At 34.5% G+C, this 21,335-nt stretch overlaps 1 protein-coding gene across 1 annotated transcript; it reads right to left on the bottom strand.

Moving 5' to 3' along the window:
- Positions 1–89: 89 nt before the first annotated feature.
- On the bottom strand, positions 90–21,201 carry Abcd3 (ATP binding cassette subfamily D member Pmp70). Its single transcript, XM_076114793.1, has 15 exons — positions 20,931–21,201; positions 20,407–20,661; positions 16,062–16,131; positions 13,599–13,696; positions 8,328–8,508; positions 7,362–7,431; positions 6,839–6,933; positions 6,219–6,336; positions 5,793–5,890; positions 5,092–5,287; positions 4,491–4,623; positions 3,883–4,057; positions 3,168–3,341; positions 2,626–2,730; positions 90–2,246 (listed from the first exon to the last, which is right to left on the bottom strand). Exons 1-15 carry the CDS (start codon positions 21,035–21,037, stop codon positions 2,112–2,114), a joined length of 2,010 nt encoding a protein of 669 aa, XP_075970908.1. The 5' UTR covers positions 21,038–21,201; the 3' UTR covers positions 90–2,111.
- Between the last annotated feature and the right edge of the window lie 134 nt (positions 21,202–21,335).

Genomic DNA, 21,335 nt, shown 5'->3' with positions numbered 1-21,335 from the left:
AGGCTGAACCTTCTATTGTAATAAGCAGTCGTTTACTAATTGTGAGAGATTATCATGGAATTTGGGTTTATGGGAAATTAAATAAATAATAAGTAAAACAGGTTCCTCAACCTTCTTTATTGACCCAGCACCACCAACACGATAATAATAATAAAACTTAACATCTATCACAGCAAAAGTTATATCGCAGCGTTTCACAGAACAATTACGAGGTCGGCCATGGTCTCACAAGCACACAGTATGGCGTCGGGCGATAAGATGGCCTCGTTAATTTTATGCAATATCGATTTGAAGACAAATGTTCAATAGCAAGGCCGCGTCATTGTCGCCTTTGTTAAACAAACGCATGTTTAACTGAGGCCATGGACTAAATTATGATAGAATCATTTAATTATGTTTACTTAAGTATTTTATTATTGATCAACAATTATTTTCATGTCTATGACTTTGTCATGAATGATTTTATTTAATAACATGATATTTTGTGACACATTCATAGCAATTAATGAAAAATATAACATTTCCTTTATGTTAAACAAAACACATTGTACTAATAACTAAACAAGTAAATACAAAGAAGGCTGGTCAATTCATTGTAAATACAAGTGACGTCATATAAATTACTTACAAAACAGGTAATTGCTTGCTTGACTCATTACTACAAAAGTAATACATGATTTATGATTTTTCTGACATATCATTAACTAAATAGAACGATTAAAAATATGACGAATTCATAATTTATTTGGAAGATAATAAATAAATTGTCATAATGTTGTCTTGCTTGTTCGACGAATACACGTAATTTTACAATAAACATAATAAGTATAATTTAAACGATTGAGGAAATACTACAAGTAATGGGTTTTCTCATCGATCAGTATTGTACAATGTCCGTAAACAAATGCTTCAAGCATTAGCATAAAGTATGTCTTCAAGAAAGTAGAATAACATTTTTTTTTCTATACACATTTTATTGCTTACAAATAAATAGTTTTAGATTAATATGGTGCTGATTCCTTGTTCTTTATTAAATGTAAATTAATTTTATTGGTAAAAAAATATTTCTTAGGATATCTTTATTTTCTTAAATTATTATCTTTTAAAGGTTTTATTAAGAGTATTAAGGAAAGTCTAGCCACATCTTTCATATTAAAATGTGCAGGTACATAACATGATCACAATGCTGGGTTCATATAAATAAGCGAAAAAAACTTCCCAATACATAATATAAAGAATTATTAATTAATTATTCTCTTATTAATAACAATTTTTAATAAATTTATAATTAAACATTTTGAACATAGAAAAGAAGAATAAACAGATTCAAATATGAATGTTATCAAATAATAAATAAAATTAAAAAATAAATAGTATTTTGAACTCATTGCGAAAGCCTTTCGGTCATCATTTTATTCACTGATTGAATACTTTAAAACTTACCATATTTTTGTTTCAACGTTTTACGTACATAATTGTGAAGAAAAATACAACAAGTCAGTGTTATTGAATATAAATAGTTAAATTGATCTATCTATAGCCGGGCGTTTGACGCCTTGTATCAGTGCCTACAATTTAATATATTGACATCCGAATAAGCGGAATAAAGTTTTAACCACTTTACAATAAATAAGTAGAAAAAAGCAATCACAACCCTTTTGTTATTGCTCTTTGTACAGCCGATACGTAATAAAATTAGCAGAAATACATACTCGGGCCGGTTAACACATCATATTACTTAATATCACTGTTTTTTCTTATATACATTGACACAGTGGTTTTAACTGTCTGTTTACTTTAGTTTTAACTAGTTGTTTTACCTCTAGCGTTAAGCTTTGAAAGCGTATCATACAAACACAGAAATACGCATTACTTTTTCTTTATTTTCTTAAAGACGACTCTTGCACTAAGAATTGCTAAAATCGCGAGGTCTTTTATAAACATACAGACAATGGACACAAACTGCAACCAGACCCGAAACAATTAACTTTATGGATTTTGACTTTACATAAACCACAGAGACCGTTAAAGTTTAGTATGGATGTCAATAATCAAATTGGTAGGCACGTATACATATTTTATAGTTATACAAATATTTAAACGTTAAGTGATCAGGATCCGAACTCTTGCGTTTCGTTGTCAATCTCTTCGAAGACGTAGCCGCCGCGACCGTCCATCTGCAGGTAGTGGTCGTGGTGCTTCCATAGCGACTTGCGATGTGACACCGTGAATAGAGATATACCGACCTGAGAGGAATTATGTTTATTATTCATTGTTATAAAAACCAGGTGTCTGGAATTTTTATATTCAAGTAGATGACTAGGTTCCTAGATTGTAGTAGTTTTATAAGAACACATTGCAAATAAGCAATGTCCTTTATGTAATTTAAGTAGGTTACTGGGAGGAGACTGTCCAATCTCTAACAAATTTGTTATGAATGCGCATCCTTTAAGTATGAATTTAACCCGTTTCTGTCCCACTGTTGTATCAGAGTCTCCTTCTGTAATAACTCCTACTGACCAGTCAAGTGTAGGTTGGGGAAGAATCTTTCAAGAACTATTTTAAGTCTTTTCAATTTTTCACTTTTACAAGGCTTGCTAAAAAATGTTAAATTCTTTATAATACCTCTCGGCAGTATTGATACATTTGTCCCTCAACGTCTACGGACACGGCGCTGGTGCACTCGTCCAGTATCGCGAACTGCGGCTCGTGGTAGAACAACCGAGCCATCTGGAAATAGATACAACATTTTTATATAAATAAGTACTTGATTCACTTCCCATACAAAAAGATAAAGAGTTAAGAGTTGGGATATGCTTTAGCATATGCAGTCCGTTAAATTCCATATAAGAGTTTACTTTACTCGGCACTCATAGCCAGTTGTGTTGATTGGTCAGTAATCGATCCGAAATTTTTGGTGCACACCTATATTCTATTGAAGTGTTGCTGCTTAGCTTGAAGCTATCTGAGCTTTGAAGGACGCGTTAGTCGGTTCCGGTTGTTATCAATTAAGAAAGCAATCGTTAAACGGGTTAATCAAAGGAAAAAAAATGGACGGCCTTAACAACTTTAACACCAGATTGACATCATATATACCAAACGTATGTATCTTCTTTACTCCAGTGAATTAACCATAAATAATAAAAATATATAGGTATAGTACGTACCGCGATCCTCTGCTTCTCCCCGCCGGACAGCACGTCCATCCAGTCCTCCACGGCGTCCAGGCCGCGCTCGCGCTGCACGAGGTACTCCAGCTGCACCACGCGCAGGAACTGCAGCAGGCGGGAGTCGCTCCCCCCGCGCCGGACCATCTCCTCGCGGGTTTGTGGGTAGATTATCTGCGATGAAAATATGCTATATTATAAACTTTGTATCTTTAATACAGGAGAACAGAACATCGCTCACTTTATTGGAGCCAACAAAATTGTTGAATAATTATCATCATGAATGTTACACTACTTCTATCTAAGTTTTTTTCGTAAATAAAGATATTTATTATTATTTTATTTATTCGTTATATGAATCTTATTGGAAACCTGTTAATTAATTAATAAACGGAGAATCGTCAAAATCAGCTGACTCAACAAAAAGTAATAATTAATAATAGGTGTCTCCAGACACAAGTTGCAGTAAGAAAGCAAACAGAACAATGGAGACCTAGAGCAGAAGACGAAGATGTTTTTCCAATCGAGCGATCGAAGCGAAAAAGTCCTTGCAATAATATAGAATTGAAGGACGCAACGGGCGTTCAATTCTTTCTAAACAGACAAAAAAACCCTTTACTAAGATATTGCGAAATTGTTTAAGTTATTTGTCACACAAGACATTGACGAATAAAAACCCTATATTTTAAAAAGGTTATTAATGTAATATAAGTACCTGATCTCTAAGCGTGCCGAGCGTCATGTACGGTCTCTGCGGCACGTAGAACAGTTTCCCGCGCGGCGGCTTGGTGAGCGTGCCGCCGAAGATGGGCCACAGCTCGCCCAGCTGACGGAACATGGACGACTTGCCGCAGCCGTTCGGACCGCACACCAACACGTTTATACCAGACCTGGAAATTATAATACTGTAATAATAATGTCCTCCTAGCCGGTCTTCGGCTACGGCGGCTAGTTTTATTGAAACCAGTTTACTTTGGTTATGGGATCAACGGCTTTACGTATTCTCCGAGTCACAGAGATCAACGAGCTCAGCTGTCTCACTCCGGGGTATCTCCGATTACAAGTTGGGGCGCTCGCATGCTTTTCAGAACTGTTTCAAAGCACTTTTAGATATGCAAGGTATCACGACGTTATCCAAAAAAATAATAATTATTTCTAAGTCATTGGTGTGTTGTTTTGGATTAGAACCTTCGACCACTTGCGTAGGATACGAATTGTTAGACCAGTCGCCTTGAACTGTGTTGGATAGACAAACATTTTTGACTGCGTCGGCGGTATGCAGGACTACATAACAATATATTTCATAATATGTATGTAACTCACCGCACTTCGAAGCTAAGTTCTTTAATGAGCACGTCTCCGTTGGGCGTGACGAGCGGTACTCGGTCGAACTTGATTACTTTATCCTGGTAGATGATCTTGCCTGCGCCCGGTGCTAGCAGCATTGGCACCTCACCTGTGTTAGAAACCAACAAAATTTAGTTTTGGGTAAAATATTTTGTTTATTGGTATCAAACGTATGCAACTTCTTTACATCAGTGAAATAATACATTTAATACCAAGTTCGTATCCTGTAAAGTTATAATGTATTAACCACTATTACACACATTCTATCGCACGATCTTTGTAGCGCGCAGGATTACGCGCGATAAGTTGTTAGTGTGTGTGTAAAGGTGGTTATTACCTACGCTTTTGAGGCTAACAAGCTTAATGTCATATAATGTTTTTGTATTTATTTAGCTGAGTGTGTATGATTTATATTTCGATTACAATAAGGACACAATACGTTTAAAAATAAATGTGGTTCAAACAAGCCCGGAATCATCTTCGAGTAGATCAGAATGTGGATAAAAATAAATTAAGTATAAAAAAGTTTAAGAGACAAAAAACAAAAGTAAGTGTAGTAACTATATGTAGTACGTACCGGCTCCCTCCTGATGCGGCTGCTTGTCCACCATGGTCCGTGTGTAGTTGCCACTGTTAACATCGTGTAACACGGTGCGCAGCTGCGTGACGCGCGCCGTGAGCCCGGCCAGCTTGCTGAGCTCGCGGCCCGACAGCACGAGGCGACCGATGCCCTCCGCCATCTTCACCAGCATGCGCCCGTACGTGTAGTAGTGCTGAAACATTGTATATTTGTTAAATAAGTGGTACAAGTGCAAGGTAGACCCAGCTGACTGAATAAGACCCTGATGTGCGGGTGTGATCTACGCGGGATGCTATTCGCCATGATGATGAGTTGTTAATTTAAGGTGACAATATGGTAGTTGCCTACCAGTCAAATCAGCTACTCTTTATGAAATGTCAAAACCACATTTGAGTATAGAAATACGATGTAGTGACGTCACCATGTCATATTTTCGTTGGTATCAAATGATTGTTCTAACAAAATGTTTCAGTCTGTAATAATTACAATTTTAACATTATTTACGAAAAAAGCTACGTAGTCTGAGCATTTTTAGAAGAACCTTTTAAGAGTACGAGTTTATTAATTTTTCGTTAACCCAGGCAACTATCCAAGTATAATAAACTAAATAAATGTAAAGTAATGTATGTACAGTTGCTTAATCTACCACATACCCAGAAAAGGTATAGTTCTGTAACAAAAAAATAACAAGTTCTTACCTTAAATCTATCATTTTCGGAGACAGACGTGAGTAGATTGTGGTCCGTAGCGAAGAATGGCCTTGACACGGCGTAGAAGCCAACCGTGATGGCTATGTCTGTTCAAATATTAAATCTTTAATAAAAAAGTTTTTAGGGTAATAATAAGAAGTTTTGACACTATGTATTATACTTATTTTTTTCTTGCTTACTATAAAGACTGTACGTAATAAAAATAGATTCTCCGAAGGAACTTATGCGAAATAAATCGAAGTAAACCAAAAAAATGATAATTTAAAATAACTTTTACTAAATTTTTTGTTGTTGAAAATGATTTCTGGAAATAGTGGTTGTCTATGGAACAAATATATTAAAAATTAACTGCTGATAGAGAGAAAAAGAAAGAGTTACTTTTACATTGATATAATTAATAGAATATTTACTTACATTTGGCAACGATATTATCAATGAATCCCATGCCGACCCTGAAGTTGAGGAAGTTCCTCAGATGCCTGGTGAGCTTGTAGAAGCTGGCCAGGAGGGTCAGCTGTTCGCGGTGATTGCCCTGACACACACGCAAACAAGTGAATACAATACACCAGTTAAATAACTAGGCAAGTGACGTACTCTTTGTGAAACGTCAAAAAGGCTTTTTAGTAAGCCTATAGGGTAAGTTATCAACTATTTTATATTAGTTAGACAATAGACTGACACAGCTATTTGTGGATACTGATTTTTAAAGCATGTTTGGATTCAAGGCCTTTTCCCTCTCTTGATACGGGAGTAGATTCTTGCCCATCCCTGGCAGATTGAACAAAATTTACTAAAACTATATAGTACTATTCTTTTTAGGCCAGTTTTTCGTCATCAAGTAACTTTATTCAAACAATAATTGTAGCATTGTGGACATATTTTCTTAACATTACATTTCAAATTTATTCTTAAAATAAAAAAACAATCAATTGAAAAATTGGGCCTGAGTTTAAAAACGTAAAACTCGAAGGTTAAAAAGGTCGCGTTAGTTATTTCAATGGCACATGAAGTAATAAATAAAAACAATGACTTACTTGATAGAACGCCACTTCCTCGGAATATGTAATCAGTCTCGAGTTCACGTATCTGAATTCACCTTCAAGCTTTTGTTCGTGTACCGTCATTTTAGCTGAAAAAGAATATCATTTTAATTGGGTAAGCTAATGCCAAAATTCTATTTGATAAGCTATCTCACAGATATTTAAAAGTGTATTCTACTAGCGGCAGCTTGCCCTTTTAGTATCTGTAGTATTTTTTAGTACCTAAGGTTAGTGTTAGCTAACAAATTCTTCTGCTCTATATTATTAGTATAGATAATATAATAACATTAGGTCGGGAAAAAGTCTTTTCGCATTAAAGTATGTATGAACTTGTAATAAAATCTTTGCTCTACACAAAAAAGCTCGATATTTGGTACATCACGAGCTCACTGAAAGAAACCTAATGAACCGTGTACTCATTTGTGATTTTTGAAGCCAAAGAGATTTTATTACAAGTTCATACATACTAAATTGCGATAAGACTTTTTCCCAGACCGAATAATTATGTAAGTCTTACCAGTTGGCCTTCTTAGATAGGTGAGGAAAACTCCAGATAACAGCAAATACGCCATCATAATACCAGGTGTCTGGAAATAAAACATTATTATTTTATAATGAAGGTTTTGTAGAATAAAGAATGTATTGCTGAATATGAAGTAGGTAAGTATATAATATTTTTAAGAACGTACAAACAATTTAAATTATATTATTCCCTTTCTTATTAAATATGATAATAAATGGCGTACCTTTTTACATTTCCTTATGAATAAATTTATAATATTTTGTGGAACATCTATGGGATACATTTTTTTTCTAATGATTCGGGTTTTTTTTAATACACTATCTAGAAATCGAAACTGTGCCTCATAGTTACCTATCAAGCTGTTAGGGACTGTGCACTAATTGGCCTAATTTAATTACTAAATAAACGTGTATTACATCAGAATATTACATTTACCTGCAGTTATTATCGTAATTGGTTAGAATCGTATAATAATATTAGATACACGCAAATTGTGGTTTATTTAGCTATAAATATGTATTAATTCTAAATTTGTATAAGGACAACTGTAAAACATATTGACTGATTCATTAAAATAAATCGTTAGAGTTTACGCATTTGATCTTATTAAAGTCCGATTTCCTCCGTGAGGAACGGACCCATTAATAACTTTGTTAAACTTGCATATGCAAGTGGAAACAAGGCTTTACGATTTGGGATCTGATGGTTTTAGTTACAGGCATGAGTACAAACCTCGATTATAATACATGACAAGTTTCAGCCCCTACTATGGGCACTATCGAACCTATGAACTACATTAAAAAAAAATGTAGAGCATAATTATTACCAACGAAGGCAATACCAACCCCAATCCCCTAGTACTGACACAAAAAAAAAGAAATAAAAACACAAATCTTTCGAACTTTGTTCTTGTCTTAAGGGGTCGGTAGTGTATAATAGTTGTGGGTCTATGCAACTTACCGAAGGGCCCAAATTAACAGTAAGTCTGTACAAGTATATGCTTATATCCAGCATGGGCTTGCTGATATTACTGTACAGGTCCACCACGGTGTCGCAGAACCTCTCGATGTCTGTCGTCAGCAGCTGATCCGCGTTCGATATCCGGTTGTCTAAGTTTGACACTTGATAGTATGTGAAGCCCCTGCAAGTATGTAAAAATGTTTAGTACATTTATAATACCATGAGTTTTTCTCATAAGGGTAGGCAAAGTCGCCACTTGGTACGATCTTTACAAACTTTCCTTGCCTCATTCTCATCCATACATCTTGTCATACAGGATATACATTATTAAGTAAGAAATAAATAATAAATCTAATCCATTTAACGTCCCACTGCTGGGCAAGTGTCTTCTCCCGCAATGAGGGAGGGTTTAGGTCGTGAATCCAGCTCACTGGCCAAGTGCGGGTTGGAAACAATTAAGCATGTACTGTATAATAAATATAGTTTCACATACTGGCAACATTGGGCGAAAGCTCGTCGCTCTGGCTGTTGCCGATGTGTAAGTGTTCATAAATTCTTAATTAGTATCAAGATAGCTTATCAGATGGAATTTTTACGGTAAATTTCGAAATTTTGCTGTCACTTTCCCTTGCAGATAGTTATTAGTAAGATAGTATGAAATAGCATCAATATCAGTTATTTTCAACTATTTAGAACTAATATAAGAGGAAATGTGTACGTATAATTAAATATCATTGCCAACGGAGGTGTCACGACCTGGCCGAGTACGTGTAATTAATTATAGACTAATTACAATAAGTTTTACTTTTTAGTGACCCATTAACATGTAGAATTGTAATTAGCTCGAATTTTTGACAGTTCGAAAAAACTCGAGCACTTTTAAGATTCAAGCTTTTAATAGGTCTCGAGCTCTATTTAACGCTTGAGGTTTAAAAGAGTCGAGTTCTATTTAAAATACTAAAAGACTCAAGTAATTTTCCATGGTTGCTTTTGTTATTATTGGTTATTCATCCTCACGAATTTTGTACACTGAATCTTTTCTGTATGCAGTTAAGTTTAGACACAGGTTTAATAGAGTTTTCATTATTACATTAAATCATAAAAATAAAGTAAGTAGTAGATATAACAATATTTTCGTTTGTTCCATTTTTTACATTCCATATAAACTGTATAAGGCAAACGTATTTACGGAATCGTTTAAAATTTGCATAATTTTATGGATTCATATTGAATGGTAACATTCGCTAAGATTAAAAATACATGCACGATAATGGCAATTCATGCATAAAATTAATTATTTATAGTAACAAGGATAACATTATTGTGTAAAATAATATAACATTTCTCGGGTATTCGTCGTGCTAGGGTTATTAAAGCTTTATAGATTAGAATTTCACACGAAGTGATTTCATACAAATATAGTAAAGAAAGGGTTTGTTTAGTTCTACTTTTTCACGTCAAAACGATAGTCGTTCTTCATGAAACTGGGTAGGGTCTTTGTGAAGGATATAACAAACTGCTGCTATTAAAAAATAATAAATTTAAGCCATTACTGTCTCACTGCTTGGCAAGGATCTCCTCCCGTAATGAGGGAAGGCTAAGGCCTTGATGGCCAAGTACGGGGACTTTGCATTAATTCAAGGACTGTGACGATATTTTTCTTCACTTTTAGAACCATTGAAATTATTTCTACTTCACGCATAACTTTGGAAAAGTAATTGGTTTTGCCTCGGGTTCGAATCATCGTCTATTTGTGGAAGGTGGCATTATTCTGCTATAGTGAACTAAAAACGTCAGGCAGAAATGTATACATTAAGCGAGAATATATAATATGAGTTTATGTGCTAAAATTACTACCAATGGGTAGTTAAAACCACGTAGATTACTTAGCGCAAACTATACTTTCAATATTTTACATTACAAGAAACAAAATAAAAATAAAATATGACTGTTCGGTAACGAATAAATCTACGATGCATAAAAAGTCTGCATAATTAACTACTAGCGAATGTGGCGTTGTTACATTACTTAAGTTTATTTTAATTTTATGCAGTAAGTAATATTTATCTTCTTGTGTCTTTGTACGTACACGAGGCTTTAATATACTAAATTAAATAGTGTTTTAGTACGACAACTTACTAGAGAATCTCGGAATGCACGATTTATGTAGATTATTTTTCCGTGGTGCAATAATTAATATGGTCGCCACTCCCCATGGGAGTTGTAAAGCCATATGTTCGATTCCCACACGGAACTAATATTTGTGTGATCCACAGACAGTTGTTTCCGGTCGGGTTGTTCTTTATGTCCGTTGTTGTAAGTTTGTAAAAGTCTCCGCGACACAAGATCAATTCCTAGTGTAGGAGTTGTCTTTCTTTAGTACTTATATTAAATCTGTGTATTTAAATAAAGTAGCTGTATCAAACAGGCCACAGTCAGCTCCATAAGTCTGTGGGTGATTGATGTTCTAAATTCTGAATGTTGTATACCTCCGCGAGCCGCGAACCTTGCATAAAAGACTCTTTACTAAGTGGCTAGACTATAGTTATTCTTGGAAATATAATAATTTAACAGTCACAGTTAATTGCAGTTCAAACACTGTGAACAAGTGGACATCGTTCAATATATATTTATTCTGTACATAAAATATAGATCTGACAACAATTATGTTCTGCGGATATAGTTTTAAGTTCTGTTGTATACAAATAAAGCACAGAGAATAGCTAAAATAAAATCTTCTTCTTATCGTATGGTTAGTGGTCAATCTAGTGTCAAAATTGTTCAAACCGCCCAAAGGTCTTTGACTTGGCTTAACGACTGGAGTGTTCTCCGAAGCACGGTGATGCCCAGTTCAAATACCAATATGCGGTCGCCCATCTATGGAATGACCGCACCAAGGGTTGCTTACCCACAGATCGTTTACCGACCAGTGAGCACAACTATGGCTAGGGGCGCCTGGATATAAAATTAATAAAATAAAATACTACTGAATGAGTAAAGAAAAGTTTTTAGGTGGAATTTTGCCAGCTGTATTGATATATTAGCTGCCACTTAATCTACAGGATAGGTTATCAAACACTTATTAGCGAGATACTAGCCGCAATTGAAACAGTATTGACCTTCATCAATGATAGCGATTTTATGTTTATTTGTTTAGTCTATGATCACCTCCCGTTGGGTCTTATCTTCCTACTAATATTATAGATGGAAGAGTTTGTACGATTGTTTGACTCTCAAGAAAAAAGATTCTTATTGAATTGGACACAGGCAGAATTATTTGAAACCCTAAAAACGAATGCAAAGTAATATTAAAAAAAAAGAACTATGTTCATAATACGTCTGTATAGATGTTTGTTACTATATTTAGGCATAACTACTAAATGGATTTAGATAAATTTTACACATATAGTCTATAATCTGGATGATACTTTTATACCGAGAAACCTTTTAATTTGGACGAAAACACGGACAGAAGCTAATATGAAACTAAACCAAGCAGACCTTCACAAAATAGCGTAAATTTTATCAATGACTAAATAAAGACATACTTATTTAAATGTCTAAAAATAGTAGAATAGTTTGAAATAGCATTGATTTGATAGACTATCAGCGATAGATAGCAATACTATTAATAGTTTTGGATTTCCCCCTATACAATAATCGCGGAAAGCATTTTTCACCATAAAAAATGTGATTAGGCGTAGTGCAAGTTGTCGGGAATTCATAATATGGGCAACAATGAGATTTGCAAGCGTCCCATAGATTTATCTAGAAATAATAATCCTGCTTTGGTTGAAAATGTCAACAATCGAAAACAGAAGTCCCCTTTTCACATAGAAATTACTTCAGAAATTCATATTCAAACAATATTTTTATCTTTTCCTTTTCATTTGAGACGTTATTTAACATGAAAACAATTTTAGTTTACCTAAACGCGTTATATTTCAAGCATACGTAGACGGTCTTAGGTTAAAAAGATGCAAATCAATTCAAAGCCGACGCACAGCGATCCTTCGTTCAGTTCATACACATTAACTGAGCGATTTTGTTTTATAATTCAATGACTTTTAGTTAAATTGCTTTATTACATTGTAACGAAGGAAATAGGGTAGGTATCATTATTATATATTTCTCTTGTTTTTGTTCTCTTTACGCGGGACTTTTACAAATATACAAACAACGTATACAAAGTACAACCAGATCCGAAACAACTATTTGTGGGTCGTCATAATAACTGTTCCGTGTTGGAATCGAACCCACGACTTGCCAAGGCAATGATAGTAGAGTGTCGACCACCTTAACCACTGCGCTTCGGAGGTCGTCGCACTAGCAGGTTAACGAGAAAAATATACTTGTATTAATAAAACGTACCTACATCTTAAACGCTTTAAATATGTTCTTTAGTTATAATATGTAAAGTTTAAATTACTGAAGACTGAGACAACATATTATTATATTAAACACTATTTTGATTTCGAAGAAAACGCTAGTGCTAGCTAATGACGTCACAAGGGTAGACTTGTGACGTCATTACGGTAGCATTTTTATACTAAAAAGCGTTTTTTATAGTTTCATAAAGAGTGTCTGATTCGAGTGGTAGCAAAACACGGTACTGTGTAGTAGGCATAATTAAATAGTCATATCGTGCATCTGTGATTCATGGATCAGCTAATGGGTTAAAGAACTTTAGAATACAGGTTACCTTGCCTGCGCTTGTAAATCTCATAATATATTCCACATCGTAATAACAAGATAGGTAAGTGATTAGTTCGCGCAAGAAAATAATTTACTTATTTTCCAAATCTGTAGGTATATAACGTTGATTACAGAAATAAGGGCATTGGATGCATGAGAAACTTATTAACAAAATAAAAGTAGTCTATAAATCGATAAATAGGCAGAAAAGTCCCAATAACTCCTAGCTACTTTTGAGATGTGCTCTAAAAATAATCACAAAAGACAAATAGTACTTTCCCTAGCTGGGAATCGAACCCGAGCTCTCATTTTCAGGCACATACACTACCGACTACGTCACAAAGGCAGTAAAAGGTAAAGTCACAGAGATATTAAGGTCAGCCTAGCCTTTCTTCGTTGGAGGCGGCTTCCAGTCTCACCGGACTGCCTATCGGACCTCCACAACTCTGTTACTTGGGTTATTACTTGGGTATACGATACCCTTCGGTAAGACTGGTTGTCAGACTTTCAAGCCGCTGACTACTGGCAACGACTGTCAAAGATCTTCGAGAATGACACTGGGATAAAGGTACTTACTTCAAATATTGTTGGTATAAGTGCAATGTGAGGTTAGTCCTAAGTCTCAGCTTCAGTTCTCCTATACTCCATTTCAACATGTTGTTTACCAACGAGATCTGAAATTAAACAACCTTTGTTTATCACTACAGTAAGGGAAAATTGTTAATCATAATGCCCAGCTTCTTAAGACTAGCTACACACATATTCGATTCGGCACTTTCGGTTCGGCAATTTTTATCGAACAACGAAATCGACTCGAAGCAGTTACTGCACTTGTTCGACTTGTGCCCATCGGATAAGTCTTTTGGGTTCAATCGATTTAGGTCATATCGAATTCGATTTGACTGAATCGATTCAGTCTAAACATTCAAGAGCGGCGATGACATACACTGCAGGCCTTATATTTTTTCGGGGCGGGGTTGTGTATGGGAGCCCACCGTTTAGCCATAAAAATGTCCTTTTCTGGGTTTGACAGCTATTGGTCTAGCTCCTCCCTACTACCGAGAAGAGATCCATGCCTAGCAGTGCGAATTTTTGTATTTCAATATAACGTACCTACTAGGTATTGTATATGTTCGTAGATTGGAAAAATAATTTGACACGTGGAAAAACAGGTTTAACTTATATCATTAAGATTGCATCTAACATAGTAGAAATAATTTGTTGTCGTTTGTAGAAATGGAGGTCATAAATTTTCTTAATTGTTATACATTTATTTTATTTGTTTTGAAAAAGTTAATGTATGTGCAATGTACAAATTCACTAGAAAATAAGATTACTTACCTAAAAACAAGGCATTTATAATCGTAATGACTTTAGTCAATAATTCATCATTCAGTTTTTTCTTCTTAAAAAAATGCTTAATAGTTAGGTATACAACAATCAGTTTGTGCAATAATGACGTAATTTTTTAAAATAAAGATTTTTCCTCGTTTGTAAAATAATATATTTTCTATCAGAAAGTTACTTCCAAATAAGGAATAAATACATATCTACACCGGTTTTACCCAATATACCCAAAGATGTAGGCAGAGGTGTATGAAATACACGCACATTTGGACATTATCAACATTAGTCCCATGTAATAGGGGGCCAGCCCAGTACCGTATACCGGGCACGACTCCAAACTCCGAACTACTGAGAATATTCTAATACTTAGTAGTAGAGACCACCAGTCAGAAAAAATATATAGCCGTGTTGACCCGGAAGTTCTGCCATAATCTATTTTTTTCGCGCAAAATTTACCGGTCTTTGATGAGTTTTGGTAAACACATTTTATAAACCGGATTAACATACAGAATACTCATAAAGACGGCGGTTCGAGACGACAGAGACAGGAAACCGAGACAAAAGACTGCAACCGTTACTTAAATAAATAAATATCATTGGACAACCCACACACGGCCCTTTGATTTCAAACTAAGCAGAGCTTGTACTATGGTAATCAAATAATTGATAACCATACTTATATACTTCTAAATACATACTTGTATAGATACACTGCCAACAAGGCTCAAAAAAAATACTCGTGCGCATTACACAAAAATTGTCCGGGTGGGATTCGAACCCTCCACACGCGGCGCTACGGTAATTGCGGCGAGATGACCACTGTAACCACTGCGCCAAACGTGCGGCTAAACCAGTACTAGTAACTACTTGACTTAATTTAATGCATAAGAAACATTTCGCTAGCGAGATCGGGGTCCGGAGAAAGATCGTAAGTAATGTTGCGGTCGCAGACTCCGGTCGCCGTCTCATGTGTCGGTCTACTATCTCTGTCTTGGCGCGAATCGCCGGCTAAAATCTTTTTAACGCGGAGTCACAAGCAGAAACTAGTTATCATGTAAATATGTTATTTGTACATGAATATTATGAATAATCTATTATGAATCACTTGTCTTGCGAACCACAAACACGTGCTATCTGATACGACAGCCGTGATAATAACGGTTGTATTTAGAAATTAATAACTGATTTGTATTACTATATTTAGTAGTTCCTTGATTCCTTGATGAATGATTAAAATTTTTATTATAAAAGTTGACAGTAGAAACCATCCTACTGTTCAGGACTTTGTTAATAATATCCAAGTGTGTGCACAATACACAGGTACACTCTCTATTCCCATACTCTCATAGCCCGGTGGGACGGCTAAACCGACACGACCAGTGAGAGATCAGGCTCAAGACGGCTCTACATGCTTTTCGAGGCACGAAGCTCTATCTCAAATTCCACTCTGGGAAATTTCTGAGAAATTCTCATCAGGAAAATCAGAAAAGACTTTTTGGCCCGATCAGTAAAAAAAGTTAAAAGTCATGATCATAAAAACGTGTCGTCGATGTTCATCGTTTATCATAAAAATTATAAACGACATTTGTTTATATCAAAAGTGAGTGTACAGGGAAAAAAGGCATAATTTTAAGTCGAAGAAGCCACTCGTTTTCATACAATTTTGTTTAGTAGAAATTATAAAATACTTACAATAGGCATAGATATGAAGAAGTGTGTTAGTAGCCTCCTAAACTCCTTCAAATTCATGGTGATTATAGACCTGTAACAACACATAATTATTATAGTAATTTACCGAGATATGAGTTACATAATGTCGTGTTAAGATTGTGACTTAATTACATTGCAAAGTTCATATGTACATATATTCATGACATAGGCATGTGTCATAGTATACAGTGCAAAAGTTGCACTTATACTATTTTTTTTTAAAGGTACAGCCCCGATTACAAATATTTATACAAATACAAATATTTTCTTCAGGAATAATTTTGTTAATATAAAAATTATATTTACTGTAATCGTAATTTACATTTAAATATCATTTTTGATATGTTTAATTTAGAATACTAAGTACCTAGTCCTATTAATCCTAACTTATATTATTCAAACGCGAAAGTTTAAGTCTCTCTATCTGTCTCTTCATCATACCTACCTAAATCATTGTTGTATAGTTTATGTTATGACTGTTCATTTTCCCACAACGAAAGTATTTCGTTTAGGTATAAGGTAATCCAAAATTCAGAAATGTGTGGAAATTTAACTAACTGGCAATCAATGTAACTTCCAAGTAGGTATATCAAATCAATTTTACATATCTACACTTATTGAAGTACGTGTTTCATAATATTTTCCAAATATACTAATAAAATAGTGTTGATATTTTCGCTCATATACAGCTACCAAATTGATTGTAAGTGACAACCTACTGTATAATCAATCTGAGCTTACACGATTGTTCGTAAAACAGAAAATTAAAAAAAAAATGGGATGTAACAGAAATAAAAACGGCGTAGTCTTTCAGGTAAAAAGGAAAAAGTGTGTTAAAACTAGTAATATTATAAACGCGTTCGTCTGTATATCTACCAGGTACTTTTTGCGGTTTAATAATTGCAACGATTTCCATAACAAAATACCTAGTAGGTAGGTAGGTAAGGTACCTAGATCATTCGTTACGTGGAACCGCGTCTAATAATTTGACCAGTTCCAAAGTTCATACATTACTCATTGGCTCATCACCACATCGAAATCTAAAGTCGCAAGTCCAAAGTATAAACTCCAAAACAAGTTTTTTACGACACCAATAAGTGCGTTGTATAATGCTCACCTACTAACACGGCATAGAAAATAACAACTTGCTTAGGTTATATGCTTTATTGCGGCCTTGGATTATTTTTGAGAAATTCTCTTGAAATATGACCAACATTCTTAATTTCTTTTCTTGAATTTGTAAATATTAAGGTTGGTTAGTATACCTTAAGGGTAAAACGGGAACCCTATTACTAAAAGTACGCTGTCCGTCTGTCACCAGGCTGTAATCTCGTGAAAACACTGACGGTGTATTCTTATGTTTACAAATAATAACAGGGGAGTTTTTTATGCAAAAGACTTGATTTCTTTTGCCCTTTTACTCGTATTCTTCGTGCGTGAAATCGGCATTCAGCCAGGAAAAGGTTTCATCGGCATCAATAAATGCAAGCACACATATCGGAAACTATGCCGGGTACGCGTAAGGACTCTTAGGGACAATGGGCCATTCTTTCATAATATAAATCTAAACCTAAGGGTGTATTAAATCTAGTCTATCCTTCGTACGTTGAGAGAAAACCTACCCACGATATTTCACTGTTTATCAAAATAAGTAACTTCATATTGCCGTCAAATTATTTTGAAAACAGCGAATTACAACAGCTTTCGCTCAAATTAGAGGTCTTTGACCTTACTCCTCTGTAACGCGTTGAAATAAAAAAAGTACATAACGGCTTCCTCAATATAAAACGTATACGTTCATAAAAATATAGTTTTTACATGAAACTAGTTTAGGACGAGACAAACGCCTTTATTCTTAAGATAACAATCCGGTTTTGTTGTAAACGCCTTGTTCTCTATGACTCTATGACGTCACGGTATCGTATGATCGGTAATACAAGTATCAATAGTCCGTAGACTCATAAAATATCTATTTTTACAATCCCGTATTGGTACTATGAATATGAATCTATTAATAAAAAAGAGCAAAAGTAACTCTGTGTGTTTGTTACGCCTAAACTGCTGAACAGATTTAGATTGAGTTTGCCATGGTGATAGATTATGATTCCGCCTAATCCCGCGCACGATTTAATATTTTAAAAAGTGCGGTGAGGAAAGCTGATCCTTCTTTCCTGTTAATATTATAAATGGGATAGTTTGAAACAATGGATGGTTATAATGTTAATTACTCTTTTACAAAAAGAAACGGATTTTCATGAAATTTTGGTACACTGATAGCTTATAACCTGGATTAACGCAGGATACTTTTTACTCCGGAAAGTCTTTCCACGCGAACGAAAACGCCGGTTGAAGCTAGTATAATATAAATATGAAAGTTTATGTTGTTTGTTTCCCTTTCACTGTCATTAACTACAAACCGAGAGGTAATTTTAAAACATTCGTGGGGCGTAGACTGAGCATTTAAATAATAGAAAACATTCACAATATATCATCAGCATTTCTAGCCAATGGTGCCTTTTGTTAGGCTGAGAATATCTTTGTTATCAATGTTAAGCCTTTTTTATTAGAACCACCAATAATGTATGGTTGAAGTACCCAAAATATTACCATATTGCAAATCCAAGCACAGTTGCTAAATTCCTTTACTACAAATAAGTTTATTTAGTAAAAAAATAAGGACTCATATCTTTTTTAACTCATTGTTGTCTCACTACTGGGCAAGGGTCTCGCCCCAAACGAGGAAAGCATTAGCCTTGAGCGTACCACACTGGCCAAGTCCATATTATTATATATCACTAGCTGACCCGCGCAACTTCGCTTGCGTCGCATAAGAGAGAATGGGTCAAAATTGTCCCCGTTTTTGTAACATTTTTCACCCGTACTCTGCTCCTATTGGTAGTAGCGTGATGATATATAGCCTATAACCTTCCTCGATAAATGGACTATCTAACACTGAAAGAATTTTTCAAATCGGACCAGTAGTTCCTGAGATTAGCGCGTTCAAACAAACAATCAAACAAACAAACAAACTCTTCAGCTTTATAATATTATAGTATAGATTAGTTGAGCTTCATTTCTGACAATGTAAGAATGTACTATAAAAAATAGTTTGTTTTAAAACCCAAATTCAACATAAAATGAAGGCAACATGTAAGTGACAAAGCATGTTCAGTGTCAAATGTTTTACATACAATGTAGATAAGTAAATATTCTATGCATAATGCTTCACAAACAGAACAATGACCTTATTTGTTCTTTGATTTTGTTAATTGTTATTTGGTATACGGCAATATCTCAGGATTTAGGTAGAAATTGAGGCGGTCTGCCTGAAAGTGGCCTAGCCCAATTTTCTTCTATGCAGACACTCTTCCACTAAGAATTGGTCTCGTTTCGTTAAACATACAAGCAAACTACTACTGGACTTTACAAACAAACAAGCAATGGACACAAAGTGCAACCAGGCCCGAACCAATTTGATTGTTTTTTTTTATTTGAATCAAACCCATGACTTATAGATACACTGGTGACAACAATACAATGACTTTAACCAAAAGCAAAACTTAAAAAAGAAAAAACTTAAAAGCGGCTTATTTCATGCTTCAACAATTAATTGTGTTATAAATATAATTTATTGACATCTATTTCATTATAGAATGTGTAACATACAGGTTTTAGATACTACAACCATTCAAACTAAATCTGAATCATTAACAAATTTATAATAGATTTGTTTGTTAAACACCCTAAACAATTAAGGAAAATAATAATCAGAAACATGTAAATGATAATAATATACCACACATAAGTTTGTTAACAGGATAAATTGTGATACAAGTGATTATCTATTTATAGGTCCAGTTTGTACTAGATCCAGTTATCACTGGACTGATAACAGAAGTCTATAAACACTGTACATAGGTAAAGATAGCATAATGACTCAATGGCTTTAAGGGCGGACCCAGAATCAGTAGAAACTGTGTCTAAACCAATAGATTGTTTAGTCTCTCCAGTGTTTATCACAATTTTTAAAAATGTTTTCTTTTACTTCAAGAACAGTATGACTAGCTATTATTATTTAGCTAAATGTGTCTAAACCACTTCTTCTAAAATACACTATTTGAAGTTGACTGTATCTATACATCATTTAATCATTTTGAAATTGTTTATGTTACTTTTAAGACAATTGACAGAGGTTTCTATCCTGTAAATATTTCTCAATATCAAATAATTACAGTAGATGCATTCTAATAATCATTAACTACATATATCACTTCCTAGGGTATTCTCATTTGCTATGCTTTCAAACATAAAGACCAAAATGACTTACCCTTCAATCAATGTTGTATGCTGAATAAGCCACAAGTCGCACATAGACCTGGATATAAGAGAGATGGCTATGAGTACCATAAACCCACTCTCCTTGGACCACATAGAGGGCATCATTATCTTCCATAATACTTTAAGTTCCTCAATAAATCTAGCATCAACCTGTGCTCGAGGTCCTTTTTTATTTTTATCTTTTATCATATATTGTATCTGCTCTTCCGGTGACAGGCGGCCAGGTTTAGCATTTTTCTGTTTGCTGAAATTGAATAAATATTTTTTATAGTTGAAATTGGAAACTGTGAACAAAAATATTATGTATCTAAAAATGTTTTCTGCAGAATGACTTTAAGCAGCAAAGTCATTCGAAAGTGTATTTTAAAAAGCATTAAGTTATTTGTTAAAAAGCACAGAATTACTATACAATTCAAATCAAAATAATAAAACCCCATAACACTAGATTTTAATCAAGACGATATGTAAATAAACCTTTGAACTCATATCTCTCTCATTGATTAGACCGCTTACCTTGATTTTAGAGACTTTTTTATAATCCAAGCACTGAGTGCAGCCGAAGCAGCCAGTGCAATTTTAACATCAGTCCTTGATGTGATTTTACTAAAATTCGGCGCCATTTCTACAGAATTTTCTGTGTGTTATAAAAACATTTATTTTATGATCACACACGTATCAGCACCACGAGCACGAGCACTATATGACTTCACTCACTCCATTTGATTAGCAAAGCAAATCAAAAGTTACGAAAAGCTGTAGCAATAACGTCCGATACGTCATACGTCAATAAAGTCATGCATTCATTTATGTGCTAGTGTTGTACTCGTTAGTTAGTGACTAGAATAAAGAAGTAATACAATACATTTTGTTATACAAGTAGCTATTATATTAATAATGAATTACTTTTCAAGTTTTTAT

This window comes from Anticarsia gemmatalis, chromosome 5 (assembly GCF_050436995.1).
Source record: "Anticarsia gemmatalis isolate Benzon Research Colony breed Stoneville strain chromosome 5, ilAntGemm2 primary, whole genome shotgun sequence".
Lineage (NCBI taxonomy): Eukaryota > Metazoa > Arthropoda > Insecta > Lepidoptera > Erebidae > Anticarsia > Anticarsia gemmatalis.
This window is presented reverse-complemented; position numbering and strand designations above follow the sequence as displayed.